Genomic DNA, 20,801 nt, shown 5'->3' on the forward strand with positions numbered 1-20,801 from the left:
AATGAAAAATCAAATTATAATTTGAAGTACATGTATTAAGTAAACATAATTTGTTAAGTAGATTTTAGGTTAACACATAAATTTAAGGTCAATAATTTGTCCGCCCCCAAAAAAAAGAAAAAAAAAAGGATTCCACCTATATGTAAGGTCAATTTGTTTCTTTTTTATTTTTTAAAACCCTACAGGGGGCTCGCACAGCCCCCCCCCCCCCCCCCCCCCGGGTAATGTGCCTCTGAATAGGTTATTTCTTAGAAAAATTAGACTTATATAAATGCCTATTATCATCATTATAATCTTGAATAATAGACAATTTGAATGTATGGCCCTCTGTGTCAATCACAGATAATAAATAAAGCTTGCATCCAGTCCTGAAAAACATGAAAATGGCCATCAACTTATGATATTCTGCATGTTCAGCCCACCATCCCCAACTCCCTACTTTGAAAATTGTTGTGCAGCCCCTGGAGTGCATTATTTATGTTTGTAATAAAAGTTGTTTTTCTAAAGTCAATACAAACAAATACCTCTTGAATGGTATCCTGAAGCAATGGTAGTATATCACATGTGCTGAAATAAAAATTGGAAAATTGAGAGAAAAATGCTGTTTCTTATTTTTTGTAAGTCTATGGATCGTATGTGATAACAACATATATCTACATATATATGAAAATATTACAATATTTAGACATTTAAAGTTATAGTTAATAATTGGCCAAACTCCCCAAGTGACATGTAACATTACACTAATATCGAAATAAGTAATCTATGATAAACCATCTGTCTTGTTTTACAAACTTATTTCAGTATGTGGTTTGAACTATTATTGCTTCCTATAAACTAATCCCATTGACTGCCATCAGGTAACAAGTGTATTCTTCTAGCCAACTATTTGATTTGTTAAAAAAGGGAAACAATGGGATGTTAACATTGCATTACAGGTGTATTATACAGTTATATTCTGTTCATACAAAGCAGACTGCCAGAATACTTTAGAATGTTTTGGAAGAGATTGATTTATACTTGTTTATAATTTACTAATGCTTATTGAAATCACTAGAAGGAAATTCACTGTAAGTAGCGAGTTGCAGTTTGTGACCACTCATAATGACAAAATTAGATCCACACACCAATAGATTCCTCAATGAAATCTACAGTACTTGACCCTACTGTCAACTGTTGGGTTAAATAGAGGCAGATTGTACAAGACAATGAATGTTGATTGTAGGTCATAGAAAGGTTAGGACCTTCTTAATTACATAATAAATCAGAATACAAATTGAGGAATTTAGAATGTGGAGGCAGAATTTAGTAAACTTCAGCCAGAAATTTTGTTGGAACAGTTGGAAGTTTAACAACTGTTTTTCAAAAGGCAGTTATATACATGTACATGAATAGATGTACATGCATAATTCTCAAGTAAGATCTACCATCAACTGTTTGGAGAACACTGAACACTTCGGTATTTGTTTTGTAGGGTTGATAATAATAATTGGCATTTATATAGCACTTTATCAATCTACGGCTGCTCAACGCGCTTCACAATTATTATTACCATGTCACTGGATTCATAGCTTGGTTGGTTGTCAGTAAGGTCATTGATGACGATCAAGTGTTCTCCCTAGCTAGCTCCAATGTATTCCACATAGCTACAAGAATTGATTAACCCTATAAATGTTTACTACTACCCAAGATAAAAAGGACATTGACATGACTTACCTGTGTTGCAAGGTGACCTTAAGAACTAATGGTGCTTTAGGATTCCATTCATAATGTCTTAGTCTAGCTGATACAGAATCAGTCAGGTAGTCTACATTCATCAGTAACAGCTCACTCACTGAACTGAATGAGAAAAAAAAGATACATTAGGAACCTTTTTACTCAAACTCAGAGCAACGCCTAACCCACAGGAATCTTGCAAGGATCAAGGCTATTTCTACAAAATAATGGTGGTGCGGTGTTTGATGAGTCAGTGTAGGAATCCGGCTAGGATGCCATTATATGTGGCTCTCCCTGCACTCATATTTTCTTGTCTAAATATTGAGATGAATAGACGCATGCTGCTCTGACTCTTGGCACTTCCCACTTATTCATCCAATGTCTTCCAAAAAGGAGGCCATCATATAAGACAATATTTGTAGACATAGAGGGAGCATTGTAATCTAAAAATTGCAAGTCAAATGACGATCACCTGCGCCCAAACCGTATTATATAGTGAGTATTGGCGACCACCATTTATGGAGGACAAAGATAATTACAACATGCCCGGAAAAGAGAATAAGTACTCCAACATGCCGATTGAACTTCAATAATTTCATTTCATAGCTTATTACATTGAATGTCAATAAATTGAGAAATCAAAAAAACAAACTAAAACTACATGTCATAATTTTAAGCTCTCTACAAAACGCCGTTTCTGGATATATATTTTTTGCGCCTATGAGTGGAAGCTTTCAGGTGGGACACACCAATAGGTACCTATGACTTGTTGACAGGACTATTCATATGAAACAGCATCTCAAGTTCTCAGATGAATATATCAGCTCTAGGTCAAATTTTTTCATCTTTGAGTTCATACAATCAATATGAAGGGAGGGTCTATAAGAATTAGAAATATTACTGAAGGTGACTAATAATCCAGCATGAATCACAAAGAGAAACAATTATAAATTTACCCTGATTTTTTTTTTTGCACAATGTGGCATGGAATGCAATACCTACACAAATAGAAAATGTTTGGCATGTCTTCCCTCCAAGACCAATGTGTGTGCATGTGAGCACTGGGAAAAAAAAGAAGGAAGTAGTTCGATCAGCAAAATTTACACTAGACCATCCTCCCTTCCAACGGTATGCTGATTATGGATATACCTCATTCTTTTTTTGAATGGGAGTATAAAAATATTCAGCAAATAAAACCTTCCAAAATTGATTTTAAGATTCATTACCTATTATAGTATACTGCCATTTGTTTACCTTCCCCTTTAAAATAATTGACTGAAAAGCAGGTGGTATTTTGATTATTGACTGAATGAATGTGAGTATACATCAGCGTATTACTTACCTATATGTACAGGCCTGTGAGATGGTGGCTAGGGTTGTATTGGCATGGTGGCTAGAATCAGAAGAAGGCAATATCATTCATGATTTACTACTTGATATTCTAATGCTAATAAAACTGACTGTTATTAACCCATTGACCATTGAAATAGGACTATATGAGTTATACTGAAATCAAATGACTCTTATTAACCCATTAAACATTGCAATATGAACTATACTGAAATCAAATGATTGTTATTAACCCATTAAACATTGCAATAGTGTATATGTATTATACTGAAATCAAATTGTGTTTTAAAGGGTTTATCAAGCAGATGACTGAGTTTTAGATCCTCTCCAAGGGACCTGGTAAAAAAAATCTATTATTACTACCAGAAGTCATAATTCTTAGATGACTGTTCACTTCTTCAAACCCCGAGTCATTCATTCACTCGCATATCACATACAATGCATCAATCCATGTTTAACCACTCTCCACCCAGGTGTTAAAGGAGAATGAAACTCTTGGAGCAAGTTAGCTTTTGTGAAAGCAGAAAAATCAAAGAATAAGATCAACAAAAGTTTGAGTAAAATAGGACTAGCAATAGAAGAGTTATGAGCATTTGAATGTCGAGATCACTAATGCTATGGAGATCCTCCCGTTGGCAATGCGACCAAGATCTTTGATGTCACAGATGAACAACTCTCCCCTTTTGGACACTGAAAATATACCCCAAAACATCTCTTTTAGCTCATTCTAATCATATGACAAACGATTCATCAATGATATAATGTTGTGAAACCTCTGTACTTGTCCTCTCATAAAGAGAACACCTCACCTTGTTATAGACTCTATAAAAGTGAGAATATAAGTGAAATAAGTACTAAAGTAATGAGGGAGTTGTACGTGTGTGACATCACAGATCTCGGTCGCATTGCCAATGGGAGGATCTACATGGCATTAGTGATCTCAATATTCAAATGCTCATAACTTTCTTATTATTCATTCAATCTTCCTCAAACTTTCAACAATATGTTTCTTTGATTTTTCTCTTTGATATGGATTCAGCTGGTTTCAAGGGTTTCATTCTCCTTTAAATATGTACCCAGTACGATGTGAAAGTCACATGTAACTTGTCAAGTACTGTATGCGCCTTAGTGGGGACTGACTGGAATACTCCCTAGGGAGTGGAGGATTGTGCACATTGTGTACAGATTAAATCCAATGACCTGAGCTCCGTAACAAAAAGGTTCGCAACCAATTGGTAAATACCAATGACCAATCAGGATCCTCGTTGCATCACACTCTGTTTAAAATACTGACCGCAAGCCAATCAGTGCGGTTCTAGTTGCAATTCATTGCAAAACTTTGTGTTACGGAGCCCTGGTAATTAATAATAAATCTGTAAGAGCTTAGATGTGTGCAAAGTAAGTATTTCTTGCTTTATAAATAGCCGGATTATTATCACCAAAATTGCTAATTCACAAGTATTAAAAACATATTTCAATGATAATGTAAATGAGTTGACTAACCAAACCAAACTCCTTTCATCTGCCATTCTTTCAAGTACTGGATAGAGGCAATGCATCAATAATTGATTAAACTCAGCTCCTAAAACCTGTAAATAGTGAATGAATAAAGAAAGCTGTAAAACCCATTGGATCAAAGAGAGATATCTATTACCAATGATTCTACTACTACTTTTACTAAGAAGACTAACTGAATAATAATAAAAAATAAACGCTTGCAATAATTACTTTAGAAAGATTCCGCTTTAACTTATAATAAGGTGTCTAAGGCAACTGCTATTAATAATGCTTCTGCTCAAATCTATTCACCCATATCCAACTGTAAACTGGGTACTTTTCTGATTTAAAGCAGTAGAAATTCTTGCGTCTGCGAGTGCCACATATGAACAGTACACATTCAAAACAATCTAGTCATTATTTATTGTATCCGATATTGCAAGAGTGGATATTTTTTGTATGTATAACCTATAACAAAGATACTACAAGGGGAAGATCGGACACTTTGGCGATTTTTTGAAACGCTTGATAAAAGCTTGTGGGGTAGGACGCCCACTAGCGTTGAGTAAGTAAACCATCGCACATCGGCACGCTGCTTTGTATAATACAACATATGGGGGAAATGAGAAAGGGGATTTTGGAGAGAGCTCAAGGGCGGCGTATGGGAATAATTCCACCTTTTCTTACCCAGAAACCTCTGAAATATATTCATCTTTAATTCAAGAAAAAAAATTTTGAAGAAAAAAAATTACAAAATGTAAAAATCATCTCTCCTTCATCCCTTCACAATTTCTCTTGTATGTTTTGTACACAACCAGATCGCGATACGCAAAAATAAAAAAAAGGTTGTTACTTTATACTCAAGTAACTCACTTACACTGTAGGGCGCTCTTCCCAAGCGTTTCATTGCGCAGTCTATGTACAGTCCGATCTTCCCCTTGTAGTATTTTTGCCTATAACTACTACTACTACTACTACTAACAACAACAACAACAACAGCAATAATAGTAATAATAATGATGATGATGATGATGATTAAGATGAACAACATTTTTATAGCGCCATTTATCTGTAGACAACACTCAAAGGCACTGGCTCCTGAATATGTCACACATTATTTACAGAGTTGCTGGAACAGATAAGTCTTTAGTTCGGATTTGAAGGTCTCAATGTTGTGACAATAACAAAGTTGGATTGGTAGATAATTCCAAAGACGACGAGCAACTGATGAAAATGCTTTATCAATGTAAGTTTTTAGACGGATACTGTACTACTGAGCACTTGAAGAATAAGTCCTGCAGAATGAAGTCAAGGCCGCAGCTGACTTACACTCATTATAAAATGTTACATAACCTGGGGCCAAGTTATAGAGAGCTTTATAAAGCAGCTACACTGCACTCTGCATTGTGCTGGGTAAGTGAAGCTCTCGAAGCGTTAGCGAGATGCGATTGAACTTTCTAATGCCTTTAAGCAGGCGGGCCGTAGCATTCTGGACAGCCTAGAGCCATTTGATGGCTGATGATGGTTAACCAAAAAGGAGACAGTTGCAGAAGTCCAGTCTAGAAGGTATCAGAGCATGGATGATATTTAAAGGACAAGTCCACTCCAACAAAAAGTTGATTTGAATAAAAAGAGAAATATCCAACAAACATAACACTGAAAATTACATCAAAATCGGATGTAAAATAAAAAAGTTATGACATTTTAAAGTTTAGATTAATTTCACAAAACAGTTATATGCACATCCTGGTCTGTATGCAAATGAGGAGACTGATGACGTCATCCACTCACTATTTCTTTTGTATTGTATTATATGAAATATTCTAATTTTCTCCTCATTGCCAAGTGAAACAACGATTAATTCCTCCCTGAACATGTAGAATTAGCATTTTTTAATACTATATGATTCAGTCAAGTTGGTCCTTATTGTCAAATTTGTAAAAAATGAAATATTGTATAATTCAAACAATAAAAAACAAAAGAAATAGTGAGTGAGGGACATCATCGACTATCTCATTTGCATGCCACTCAGTTGTGCATATCACTGTTTTGTGAAAAATAGTAGAAACTTTAAAATGTCATAACTTTCTTATTTTACATCCAATTATGATGAAATTTTCAGTGTTGTGCTAGTTTGATTTTTCTCTATTTATTCAAATCAACATTTTTCTGGGGTGGACTTGACCTTTAATAATGATAATAAATAAAGGAGAGAGTTCAATGTTTACCTGAGCACAGACTGCGATACCATCCAAAAGAAGACATTTGAGAAGAGTATTATGATTCATCTGGGACACACTCAAGGAATCCTTAGATGAACGGCTCACTATCAAATTAGTAGCAGGTTGCCATGACGATGATGATTGGCAAGTAGGAACATCCCAGCAAGAAGACGACAAGTACTCATCAAGTAACAAGCTGTCAAATATCAAGATAAACCAAATTCAGAGGAAAATATTCAGAGATTATTAAAAATTGCAACTCTTATTGACCATAATATGAAAAAGCATCCCCCAGCTTTTCATTGATACAGTATACTAGTGTATCTGACATCATGCATGACTCACTGCATTAATTTGAAAGATAACAGGTACAGATTCCATTTTTGGCAAATGGTTAAAGGAAATAGAAACAGTCAGCAAACACAACCTTATCAGCCTTGAATTCATTACAAGAGCCTACAAAAGTGACCATGTCCACTGGCAAAGAAATCACACAGCTGATCAAGCACCAGTCAAAGTTTCATCTCAGCCTCACTTGCAAAAACTGGGAAAATTTTTGAATTCATACCTGTTGTCTTCAATATCAATTCGTCGAGTTTGCAGGGTATCAGAATGAGAGCAAGAGAGTGTCATTCAACAACTAATAGCATAAAACTCACAAGATCCCTAACAGGAGTTTCACCATCCAATCATTCCCTTCCATTGTGTTTTGTATGAAATTATACCCCTCAGTTAATTTGCATTGTAAATCATATTGTACTTTAGTACTAGTATATGTTTTAATTTTCAAGATTATTTGAATTGACTGACATTGTATGCAAGTTGTATATTTCTAATTAATTTACATGTTTTCACTTTTGTAGTCTTAGTAGTTACTTCCATAAATTACTTGTATATTCTCATTTCTTTCCTTTTCTTTTCTTAGCACTTAGAAACTTTTGTATAAAGTGCTTTATAAATTTTGTATATATGTAATTATTATGTGAAGCTATGAGACCTCTGTTATTAAAATAAAACTTTAAATCTGTTTTTGAAATGTAGTTACCTGACTATTGATTTCAATTCATCTTGGTTTGTTTCCTTCTCTTGCCAGATAGATAGTTGATGATTGGTAGCAGTAAGTAGAGTTCCTTTCATGATCTCATTCATGATCATAGTTGATTCTTTCATATATGATGGATTCTCATGGAAATATGTCAAGAAGTTATCAATCAGAAGAGACACATTCCCTGTTAACATATATACACAACAAAAAAAGTAAGTCACCCCTTAAAAAAACCACCATAATTTCCAAACCATAATTTCATGGTTCAGTGAGAACCGCCAGAAGGCAAAATTGTCACTTTTTAAAGTCACAAGCCAAATATCATGACTTTGATTCCATTCTGTCGGAACGAATTCCATATCCTCATCATGAAATATTGTCAGAAGACCTGTAAAAGCTACTTTCTAAAAGATGATACAACTTTTCAAAAATTAATTTCAAGGTTGAATAAACACAAGTCAAAATTTCCTATAATTAGATTTTTTTTACACATTTCTGTCGATAAAAATAATTGAATATGATGACATTTATTTTTGGGAAGAGTTTTTTCAACAATATTCATCATTTCACGGTTCTATGAACATTTAATGAAAACAAAAAATATGATTTTCAAATACCATAGGCAAGTATAGTTTCTTTTTGGGAACTGAAATTATCTTATCAACTTTTTTTTGTTATGTCTATGACCAATCAACATGTTTTAATGATTCAAAGGCATTTAATTAAACATTCACGTTTGAGTGAACATGTGGAATGTGAATATCTCTTTTTTAAGTTACTGGAAAAAATACAATTGCTAACAATGGATATCTGTCACAAACCTCCTTGCATAGTTCATTTGATTTGATTTTTATGAAAATCCTGATCTCTAATGCTTCAGTGAGCACACAATATTTGAAAATAATGCAAATGAAAAGAAAGTTCAAGGCCCTGGCCCCACTCTGTGCCGTATCGAATGATTATTTTGGTGTGCGCGCCTTTTGTATAGTGTCACTCGAAGTTTCTTTAAAAATCTGTTGGCAGAAGTAACAAACACCCTCCATCGTCATTTCACTTTTGTTAAAATTCTAATTTCCTCTCCATTAGACATTGTGTACACTATAGGTGCATATGTTTAAGAATAAGTAACCCCTTATTCAAAATGGTAGAACTTTTTTTTTTGGCAGTAATGTTGATCAACCTATGGGCAGAATTCTGTGCAAAAATGAAATAAATTTGTTTGTTCATAGATAAGTGAGCATGCATCAAAGGGGGAAAATGGCATTTTCAATGTCACAGACTAATTTTGAGGGGTAATAAATATAAAGTGAATAATAGGGGCAAATTCAGTGTCAAATGTGACTTAATTGAATTTATGGACTACTCAGTGGTGGATCCAGAATTTGAAAATGGGGAGGGGGCCCCGAGAAATGGGGGGGGGGGAGCCACTAACATTTTTCAATTTTAACATGTTTTTTTTAAGTTAAAGATACTATCATAATTCATAAACCCCTATGATGATACGTCACAAAAAATTGTGCTCACTCAACCATGAAATGTGTTACCCAAAGTTTGTGTGGAGTGGCTAGATGATGGATAACAAAACAGCATTAGCACCATAACATTCACCAAAAAATAACCTTCGCCCACCTTTGTATTTACACAATCTGAAAAATGACTCTTGTAACTTTAAAAAATTTTCATTTTTAATTAAATCTTTGATTACTCATGCATGACTCAACTGATCAATCTCATTTTATCCCAGGAGTTGCGTAATGAGTGTAGAAAACTTCCTAAGAAATATTACATCTCAAAATTATTCTGTTCAAAAGTTACAGCATTTTGATTTAGGGGGGACTTACCTATTTTGTTGTGTATAGTTACCTTATCGTTATTATTCATTTAATAACAATAAAAATACAATGGAATTCAATACAACAGAAAATCAGTAAAAACAGATATGGTTCATATTATAACAACTCCCAGAGTGCTGAGTGTCCAGTGGCAGGATTTTTCATAAAAAGACCCAGACCAAATCCTAGTCAATTAAAAGAACACTCCATCTTTCTTTTTATTTCTTCTTTCATTGTTGGAATATATAACGGGTCAAGGTGTTATTTCAGCTGAAATTCAGTGTGTATCCAATCCGAATGCTGCATACTGTTCATATAAACTCACTGTGCCCGTTATTGAGAAAGACAAAGTAATGGTCGGAGATATATGGCCTTATGGTGTGTGTGTTCAAAGGTGGTGGAGGAGAAGAAATCAGAACGATGAACATGCTGCATAACATTTCAATTATCTCTTATAACACACAATGTGCGAATGATGCAAAATTACCTTTTTTACAGGAGCTTTTTGGCTTAGCTGATTTTTTACTGTTACAAGAACATGGGTTGTGTAAGTCACAGTTTGGATGGTTTGATAAATTGCAAAATGGAATAGGAAAACATGGGGTTAGTGCAATGAAAGAAGATGTTTTGCTAAAAGGGAGACCTCATGGGGGATGTGCAATCTTATGGAAACGTGACTTAAAACTCAATGTGGAACCTGTTGTTTTAGAATCTTCGAGGTTAACAGCTGTAAGAGTTACTCTAGATGACGGGAAAATGCTTTTAATATGTTGTGTATACATGCCTTGTGATGATAGGTGTCTGAATGGAAATTTGGATGAATACAAGATCACGTTAAATGAGCTTGACTCAATATTACAAGGAACCCCCAATGATTATGTATGTGTATGTGGTGATTTTAATACAGATATCTCTCGAGACTCTCACCAAGCTACGACACTTTTGCAATTTTTGGGCCAGAATTCTTTTTACTTATGTCAAAATGATCCTTGTTGTAATTTTGATTATACGTTCTGTAGCAAGGGTAGTGGTGTAAGATCTCTAATTGATCACTGTATGTTATCGGAAAATCTAGTTGAGGCACTACATGGGTATGAAACAATTGACAGTGTTCACAATTTCTCAGATCATCTGGCAGTCAAGAGTGTGCTAGATATAAAGATAACAGAAATTGATCAGGAAACAGAATCAAAGGAAAGGGAAGGGAAAGTAAACTGGAAGTTTGCATCATCAAAAGATTTGGAGTTGTATAAACAAAAACTGGAAGAAAATTTCAGGCAAATTAAAATCCCTGTTTCAGCCATTCAATGTAGGGACAGGTTATGTAGAAAACATCATGACCTCATTAATGTATTTCATGATGATATTATCATTGCTTTACTGAGTAGTGCAGATGCTATGATTTCAAGTCACAGTTCTCAACAGTGTAAAGTGGTGCCTGGGTGGAATGATCATGTTGAGGCCTATTTTAGGAGTGCATTATTTTGGCATAAGATATGGGTTGAAAATGATCGTCCATCTCAGGGATTACTGTATGGATTAAGAAAGAAAACTAGGTCTGAGTATCATAAAGCTTTGAAATTGATGCTGAACAAATCTATGTCAGTTAGATGTGATAAAATGGCAAATGCATTAAAAGAGAAGAATAGCAGACATTTTTGGAAAGAGGTGAAGAAACTTTCAAAAAAGCCTAAGGGTTACCCAAACAGAGTGGATGGTGTTCAGGGGGAAGAAAATATAGCAGAGTTGTTTGCATGGAAATTTGGAAGGATATATCAAAGTATTGGATATGATGAAGGAAATATGGAAACGTTATTGAATCACATAAACTCCACTACACAGGAGAAATGTGAATGTAATGAGTGTTTACAGAATGACCATGTTATAGGAGGAGATGAAGTATCTAGAGCAATACTTAGGTTAAATCATTCCAAAAGTGATGGTGTAACAGGTGTGATGTCTGATCATATTATACATGGAAAGAAAATAATCAGTGGATATTTAGCAATGCTTTTTACTGCCATGTTATGGCATGGAGTGTCGCCAGATGGTATGCTCAAAAGTACAATGGTACCAATACCTAAAGGTCGTTGGAAAAATTTGGGCGATTCAGGAAACTTTCGTGCAATAACACTTGGTAGTATCATTGGTAAAGTTTTGGATTATGTATTTATGAAAAGGGAAGAAGGGAACTTGCAGACTAATGACCTACAGTTTGGATTCAAAGCAGGGTTATCAACTACACTATGTACTGCTATGGTTAAAGAAACTGTATCGTACTTTAATCATGAAGGGAGTAATGTGTATGGATTATTGCTAGATGCTAGTAAAGCATTTGATAGAGTTAATTATGTGAAATTGTTTGACATTATGCTGAGCAAAGGGGTCTGCCCAATGATATGCAGGCTATTGCTTAATATGTATAAGAATCAAAGGCTAAGGTTGAAATGGAACAATGCATATTCTGATTATTTTACAGTTAAAAATGGTGTTAAACAGGGTGGAGTTATCTCTCCTTGCATGTTCTCTTTGTATCTAGATGGGCTGATAGAAGAGTTATGTGACAATGGGATAGGGTGCTTTATGGGCAATGTCTTTGCAGGAGCATTTGGTTATGCAGATGACTTGACACTGCTGTCACCTAGCGTGACTGCTCTTCAAGAAATGATTAAAACTTGTTTAGATTATGCCATTAAATTTGATATTCTGTTTAACCCTGAAAAGAGTCAGTTAATAGTTTTCAGCTGTAATGGTAAACCAGTTATGGATCCAGGAATCACGATAAATGGAAGACATATTGATATTGCATCAAAAGTAACTCATCTAGGGAATGATATTTCTAAGAATATAAATGATTTTGATATCTCAAAGTGTGTTGGAGATTTCAATCGACAATGTAATATGTTTTTGTTTAATTTCAAATATGCTAACTCTCACATAAGAAATATATTGTTTCATAAATATTGTTCGAGTTTCTATGGCTCACAGTTATATCCTCTGTTTGATAAATGTTTTGATAATATTTGTAGACAATGGCGGGTTGCAATAAGAAGGGTTTGGAAAATTCCATGGCAGACACACTGTCATCTTTTGCCTTATTTAGCAGGTGTTATGGATCCAGAGTTATGGTTTGCAAAAAGATGTTTATCTTTTGTTGTGAAAGCTATGAATTCCAAAAATTATACAGTGGCACATATAGCAGGAATGGCCAGGTATGGAGCTCATTCTGTGTTGGGAGGTAACATAAGATTCTTGAATGATAAGTACTTCATGGATAACAATGAAATTCAAAAGCAGTGGGCTGTGCAATGCCAAGTGAATGATGAGACAATACGCATAGTTGAACAAGTAAAGGAATTGATCAACTCGAGGGATGATTATTTATGTAAGGGTTTCCTTAACCGAGAGGAGTGCGAGGAAATTATCTCGTATTTATGCACACTCTGATCTTACCCTGTTATACATGTATTTTGTTGTTGATGTTTTTTTTTTTTTGTCTTTACATATATTGTGAATGTGTCTATTTGTAGAATATATTGTATATATATTTTTTTATTTTAATTTTTTCATTTTTTATTTTTTATTTTTTATTTTTTATTTTTATTTTTTTTAAATTTTTTATATGTGCTTTTTAAAGCGAATAAAGAACTCTTGAATTGAATTACACCTTGAGCACTGTAAAAAGTGGATTTGGTGCATTATAAAATTATTATTATTATCATTATTAGATAGTTTGCTTGTGATTTAATTGGACTGGTGGCAGAGCAATTGAACAGAGTAAATATAACTCACCATAGCGGCCTAGAAGTTGGCAGAGATAAGATATACCTTCATAGATCTCATTGTCTGAGAAATGTGTGAAATTTCTTAAATGACTTCTCCTCACTTCACTGAGTTCTAAAATGAATGAAAAAGAAAAATTTGTAATATAAATTACAAACATTTAAATCACAACTTGAACTCTAACATTGTAATCTCTTCTTCTAACGTAAGACCTGGAATCTAATAAAAACCATGAGCAATCAATACATTTTTAAAACTTGATTTGGTTCCTTGATTTTTTTCCTCTATAGTATGCATATCTCTACACAAACTCGACAGAAGTATATCTAAAATATAGTACTTGTAGAAAAAGAGGATTGAAAACCTGACCTTCTTTCATAAGCAAGTGGAACGCCTCTGGCAGTCTCACCTGCATTACGCAATGCAATAGAGCAGCAGTGCTGACTCTGATAAAACAATATTTGAATAATTATTCCAAAAAAAATGTATACATGTACTATGTTTATTGACCCTAAGTGACCTATGACCTTGGTCATGTGACCTGAAACTCATGCAAGGTGTTCAATGATACTTGATTGCTCTTATATCCAAGTTTCATTAACTAGATCCATAAACTTTCAAAGTTATGATGGCAATTCAACAAATACCACAACATGGCCAAAGTCTGACCTTTGACCTTGGTCAGGTGACCTGATACTCACGTAGCATGTTCAGTGATTACACTATTATCCTTATGTCCAAGTTTCATGAACAAGAATCATAAACTTTCAAAGTTATGACCACATTTCAAAATAATAACTTTGGTTAAGATTTCAATGTTGATTCCCCCAATATGGTCTGAGTTCATTGACCTTGGTCATGTGACCTGAAACTCGGGCAGGATGTTCAGTAATACTTGATTACCCTTATGTCCAAGTTTCATGAACTAGGTCCATATACTTTGTAAGTTATGATGACATTTCAAAAACTTGACCTTGGTTAAGATTTGAATGTTGATGATGCTGCCGTCCTCATAAAAGCGGCGCCTTATACCTCGGTTACATTTGCTCTACAGTGGCCGTACAGCAAGTCGAAAACAGCCGTTTTAACATTTCTTTGCACCAGCAACATATAAGTGGTTTGAAAAAAATGAATAAAACGGCTGTTTTCGACTCGCCGTACGGCCGCTATAGAACAAATGTGACCAAGGTATAATAGTCTCACTCTGCTATGCAAGCGAGACAAAAACCATATGGGATAATGAAAATATCAAAAGGTAAAGATATCTAGATTGTACAGTGTCCCAGTAACATACATGTAAACCATGATTGATTGAGCTGATCTGTACAATTGATTACACATAATGTAATGATCAATTGATGAAGTTTGTTTTATGACCCTGCTATAATGGATCTATGACATTGTACCAGCGACAAATTGCTCTGCTATAAATTCCACACACTATTTGAATGAGTAACATCAATCCTGGGTTTAACCCTTTACCTCATCCTAAACCTAACCCTAAATCTTAGATTAAATAAAGCCCAGAGAAATTGTTTCAGGCGCAAATGCCATGTCACCGATATAACAACGCTGATTGGTGAAAGTTTGCCAGAGTTTAACAATTATCCTTGACTATAATCTTTCCAAGGTGTAAAATACTTATTTCCAATGCCTTACCATAACCTAACAAAAAGTGCGTAATTACAGATATATTATATAAAGTATAGTCTATTGAGGGCTTGTTTTGTAATACAAAACACCATGAAAATTAAAGGGAATATTCAAAGGTTGTAACTTAACTCTCAACATTTTTCTTTGACCCAGATTCAGAATACATTGACAGTTATTTACAATAGAAATTATGAAAGTGGATGGTGATGAGTACCTGTTGTGGTTTCTAAGATTCCTGTATCTCTAATATTGAGTTGTAAAGCTTGTAATAAAGCAAGGGATAATCTCTTAAGATGATGAGCTGAGTTGAGAAGCAAGTCCAAACGATCACCTGAACAAAATCAAAATATCATGAAGAATGTCACAAAATCATCTTAGAATAGTGACTTCAATCATAATTCATTCATAGCCTACACCCCTTGAAGGGATGTAAGAGCCTCTAGTAATCCACTCTTAACCCTATCCAGGCCCCCCTCAACGATTCACGCAATATTTTTGCCGCGCTAAATTTTTTGACCGCGCCGCTCGCTGACTTTTTACTTTCAAGTCTTGCGCAACTTTTGAGACCAGTTTTGCGTCACCTGGGTACGTGGTTCCGAAATTACGCAACAATATGTAAGTGCATGTCAGACCAAAAATTTCTCAAAAACGTGATTTCCTGTACAAAGTCAATGCAAATTGTTTTTCAACCAAAAATCATAAATGTATGATTATTTTTAGTTTTGCTGGTCCAAATGTATTTATTTTATGCTGTTTATGATCTCAGAAGAGTCCTAAACAAATTTCATTGAAAAACAATGAAAAACAAAAGGTCCAAAAAACAAAGAAATACATAAGAAATTAGAAGAAACAATATAATACATAAGAAATTGATCTGATATCGCAATTTTTTTCATGTACACTTGCTAAGAACACCACAAAGAGTTTCCAAACCAAATATTAGAACATTTGGAGCTTTATTTAGGGAGTTGGAGGGAAAAGTATGATTTTGCATACTAATTACGCATAAATTAGCATAATCACTTAAAAGCAATTTGCATGAAATAAATTACTATACAGTTTTGTAGATTATGTCCCAGACAACCTGCATGCCAATTTTTGGCGCGATCGCGCGGCCAACGGCCGAGATCTTAAGGGGGGCCTGGGAGGCCCCCCCCCCAGCCATATGAACTCCCAAAATACCCCGGCCTACATGTAGATACATGTAGGGTTAAGCCCAACACACACTATGCGACACAATTGCACTAAGATCAACTCACAAAAAACTCGCAGTGTGCGCCAACCTGCAATGCAATTTGTTGCAGAAGAATTGCAGACCAAATCTTGGACAATTGACATGCCAAATCATCCTGCCATTTTTCTATGATTTTGGTAATTTCACCAAATTAGATTTGTCCTTGACAATGAGGTCATGGCAAACTTTCTGCACAGCAAGCAGCACAGACAATATACATGCAAAAGAAGAGGCACAATGGAAATACAGTGCATTGCATACATGTAGATATTACAATGTGTGTGATGGCCTGCGGTGCAATTGCACTGAGATGGGATCGGAAACTTGTTGCAATCTGATCTTGTTGCAATTGCATCGCAATGTGTGCGCTGGTCTTTACATATATTATCTTTCAGTGATCCACTCTTACATATAATATCCTCCAGTGATCAAGCCTTGAAATAAGCAGCTGCAGACCAGGGGCAATTTTTCAAAAAAAATTGCCCCCGGCTCATGGGCTTTTTACAGGAACCGGGGGCATTTTTCTGGAACCAGGGGCAATTAAAAAAATATATATATAACGGTGAACCACACTGCAAATTTGTTTATAGTAAGCGCAGCTCCTGCAATTTTCTAATTAGTACATGAATAGCATGCTAAGTAATAGGCTTATTCAAACATTTAAGAAATCAGATTTAAATGTTTAAGTGTGTTTTGACACCCTCACTCCACATCCCCTTTACAAACACACACACATGGGCTTATTTATTTTTCATCTACAATGAACGACGAACAATTTACCCCCCCCAAAAACAAAAAAAAATCTAAATAAATGAATAAAATAAAAATATAAAAAAAGAGAGAGATGGAGAAAGAGAGAATTCAGATCAAATAATAATAAATTTAGAAAAAAATAAATAGTTTTTAAGGTTTTTTTTCATGGTTAGAATCACAGGTGTGGGTGAGTGTTTGTGTGTGATTGTGACTGTGAGGTGCACTTGGATTGCATATAAATTATGTTAAAGAAATGAAGAAATGAAATCAATATCTAACTCAGTCTATTCAAATTCCAGCACGTAGCCAGAGGCTATGTACATGTATTGTAGGTTCATGTACCTTAAGTTTTTCACAAGTTATTTGAAAACGCAGATCTCCACAGAAAATGCCTTTCATTCTGGGAGAGTCTAAATTCGGTGAAAATGTATTCATTAATAACTTAAATATTCATCACAATGTAGAAATCATAAAGTTTTTGACAGTTTTCAAAAATTAACATGGAATCTAAACTCTATCTGAAACGGAAAATCACCATCACTTAGGCCATTACTGATAGAATTCTCACCCAGAGCTCTGGCAGAGAACATGAGCTCAAACTGGCTAGCTAACAGCATGCAAGCTACACTCAAGTGCACGGCGTCCTCCAAATTTTTTTTTTAGATGGAGCTTTGTTTGATGATTTATTGTCTGATATTTACCCCTCTCTAAGAAAGAAATTAAAAAGCTATGATTCACAACTATAAGCTAAGTGATTTTGGATTATTAAGGCTCCGTTTTGACAAGCAAAGTCGGCGACTGTGAGGATAAAAGACTCGCACATCGTATGTGCTGTGAACAGGGATTTATCTCCTGTGCAAATTCGAATTACTATATCACAGAATTGTGATATCCCAACTGGAAATGTGTGCATTAGAAATTGCACATGGTGAAGTACGGAAAAACTGTTACCACTACCGGAAGCACACGCACACATGTATTACAGAAAAAAAAGACGGACGTAGCTCACTTTTTATGGTACAGAAAAAAAGATGCACTTGGCAATTTGAAACTGTGCTTATCGTAAATTGAAAGTTACTTGATTTTGGCTTTCAGATATTTAAATTACATGTATGATATGGCTTCACTGCTCACTCACGGCGGGCGCAGTTACCTTGAAAATATTTGCGCCCGGTCGTGAAAATTTTGATGATTTGGGGGCTTTATGGGCGCAATTGATGGCTTTATGAGCGCGAATTTGCGCTCAGCGCCCGTTTATTTCAAGGCTTGCCAGTGATCCACTCTTACATATAATACTCTCCAGTGATCCACTCTTACATATGATATCCTCCAGTGATCCACTCTTACTGTACATATGATATCCTCCAGTGATCCACCCTTACATATGATATCCTCCAGTGATCTACACTAACATATGATATCCTCCAGTGATCCACTCTTACTGTACATATGATATCCTCCAGTGATCCACTCTCACATATAATACCCTCCAGTGATCCACTCTTACATATGATATCCTCCAGTGATCCACTTTTACGTATGATATCCTCCAGTGATCCACTCTTACATATAATATCCAAAAGTGATCCACTCTTACATATGATACCCTCCAGTGATCCACTCTTACATATAATATCCTAAAGTGATTCACTCTTACATACAATATCCTTCAGTGATCCACTCTTACATATAATATCCTCCAGTGATCCACTCTTACATATAATATCCTAAAGTGATTCACTCTTACATATAATATCCAAAAGTGATCCACTCTTACATATGATATCCTCCAGTGATCCACTCTTACTGTACATATGATATCCTCCAGTGATCCACTTTTACATATGATATCCTCCAGTGATCCACTCTTACATATAATATCCAAAAGTGATCCACTCTTACATATGATACCCTCCAGTGATCCACTCTTACATATAATATCCTAAAGTGATTCACTCTTACATACAATATCCTCCAGTGATCCACTCTTACATATAATATCCTCCAGTGATCCACTCTTACATATAATATCCTAAAGTGATTCACTCTTACATACAATATCCTCCAGTGATCCACTCTTACATATAATATCCTCCAGTGATCCGCTCTTACATATAATATCCTAAAGTGATTCACTCTTACATATAATATCCTCCAGTGATCCACTCTTACATATAATATCCTCCAGTGATCCACTCTTACATATAATATCCTAAAGTGATCCACTCTTAAATATAATACTTACCAAGGAGCTTCACATATCCAATCATGGCTTTTACTTTCGATAATTTCTCGTCATCATCTGTCACCAGTCAATTATTAGGATTGAATGATAAAAAAAACTTGTATTACACAATTTTCTAAGAAATGACTTATTATCATAATAAAGGGTTCACAAAATCATGTCACACTAGATAGTGGTCTGCTAATAATATGATATACACCTCATAATGGTTCATGCCTTAGGGTGCTACATGTCCATCCCCCATCTCTCAGTCAATCACCGGTTCATGAGTCCCCCCTCCCCTTACACTAGTGGTGAAACCAATCAAGGTACAAATCTCAGACGTGGCAAATTAACTTCAGAAAGACATTGGGCCACAACTGTGCCACACTAGACCTAGGTTATGTAAATAATACATGTACATGTATATTTACGATTTGTATCCTCAGGCAAAAAGCGCTACATAAATCCAGTTACTATTACTGTTAGTAGTGTTTGGTTATAGTATCTTAAGTGTTTGGTTATAGTATCTTACCGGTTATTCTGATAATCCTTGGGAGTTGAGTGATGAGAAGATGAAGGTTATCCTCAAGTAATTCACAAAGCATTTTGCTCTCAGCACTCCATGATTCCTTAGCTAATGACCTGAGTATGACCTGACTAGGTATAGATACCTCATCATATGTGTCTTGGGCTAACATGACTAATACCTCTAACAGCTTACCCAAACTGCATGACATAGACCTACAGCAAAACAAAGATAAATTGAAATAGTTTCAGTAAACACAAGATCAATGAGAAGGTCTGCAAAACCAAGATAAATTGCCACTATATCAATCTAGATCTTGTACACTTATGTACACTAAACTTTCTCATTATTATTGCTTAGAAAAAAGAAATGACATCTACATGGAATGTCATACTGATTTCACTATCAAATTTCTCAGTTTATTTCACATTTCTTTGGCACTTAATTTGTTAACTTTTTATGCATGCAGACACTTTGGGTGGTCACTTTGTTGGATTCTGCACAAATTTGTTTTTAAATCATTACCACAACTGGTAATACTCTTTAACAAATAGTAATTATTCTCATAACAATATAATGAAGATAATTATGATTATATTAATGAAAAATTAGTAAAAAAACAAAACAAAACACCACCACAAATAATCAAATACATGTACACAAAGTTAAAAAAATAGCATCTGCGATCATTAGATAATGAGACTCAAAGCTAGATTCTACTTCCCACTCACTAGAAAAAATTGCTAGCACTCAATGTCTGGAACAAAAACAAAATTACTTGTTTAATGCATTATGAATTTTTTTATCTGTTTGATTTTGTATGTTAATATTAAATGACGTAAATCACTTAGAGCTGCCAACCTTTGAAACACAAATTAGTACTCAGCACCTCCAGAATGAGTAGTTTTTCCACCAAAAGTAGTTATATTCCACCAGCCCTCTTCTCGACTAGTTCAAAATATA

General features: G+C 34.8%; 1 protein-coding gene across 3 annotated transcripts in view; it reads right to left on the minus strand.

Annotated features, from left to right (window-relative positions):
• Positions 1-20,801, minus strand: part of LOC129276373 (TELO2-interacting protein 1 homolog) — a 56,539-nt gene that overhangs the window by 24,262 nt on the left and 11,476 nt on the right. For all 3 annotated transcript variants that reach the window (XM_064109414.1, XM_064109415.1, XM_064109413.1), the window contains 10 exons: positions 19,845-20,053; positions 19,331-19,387; positions 15,313-15,429; positions 13,455-13,559; positions 7,831-8,014; positions 6,792-6,981; positions 4,570-4,655; positions 3,059-3,109; positions 1,717-1,839; positions 525-567 (listed from right to left, as the gene is read on the minus strand). In XM_064109414.1, coding sequence (XP_063965484.1) covers positions 525-567; positions 1,717-1,839; positions 3,059-3,109; positions 4,570-4,655; positions 6,792-6,981; positions 7,831-8,014; positions 13,455-13,559; positions 15,313-15,429; positions 19,331-19,387; positions 19,845-20,053 — 1,165 coding nt within the window. The remainder of the gene's footprint in view (positions 1-524; positions 568-1,716; positions 1,840-3,058; positions 3,110-4,569; positions 4,656-6,791; positions 6,982-7,830; positions 8,015-13,454; positions 13,560-15,312; positions 15,430-19,330; positions 19,388-19,844; positions 20,054-20,801) is intronic.

Source organism: Lytechinus pictus, chromosome 14, assembly GCF_037042905.1.
Source record: "Lytechinus pictus isolate F3 Inbred chromosome 14, Lp3.0, whole genome shotgun sequence".
Classification (NCBI taxonomy): domain Eukaryota; kingdom Metazoa; phylum Echinodermata; class Echinoidea; order Temnopleuroida; family Toxopneustidae; genus Lytechinus; species Lytechinus pictus.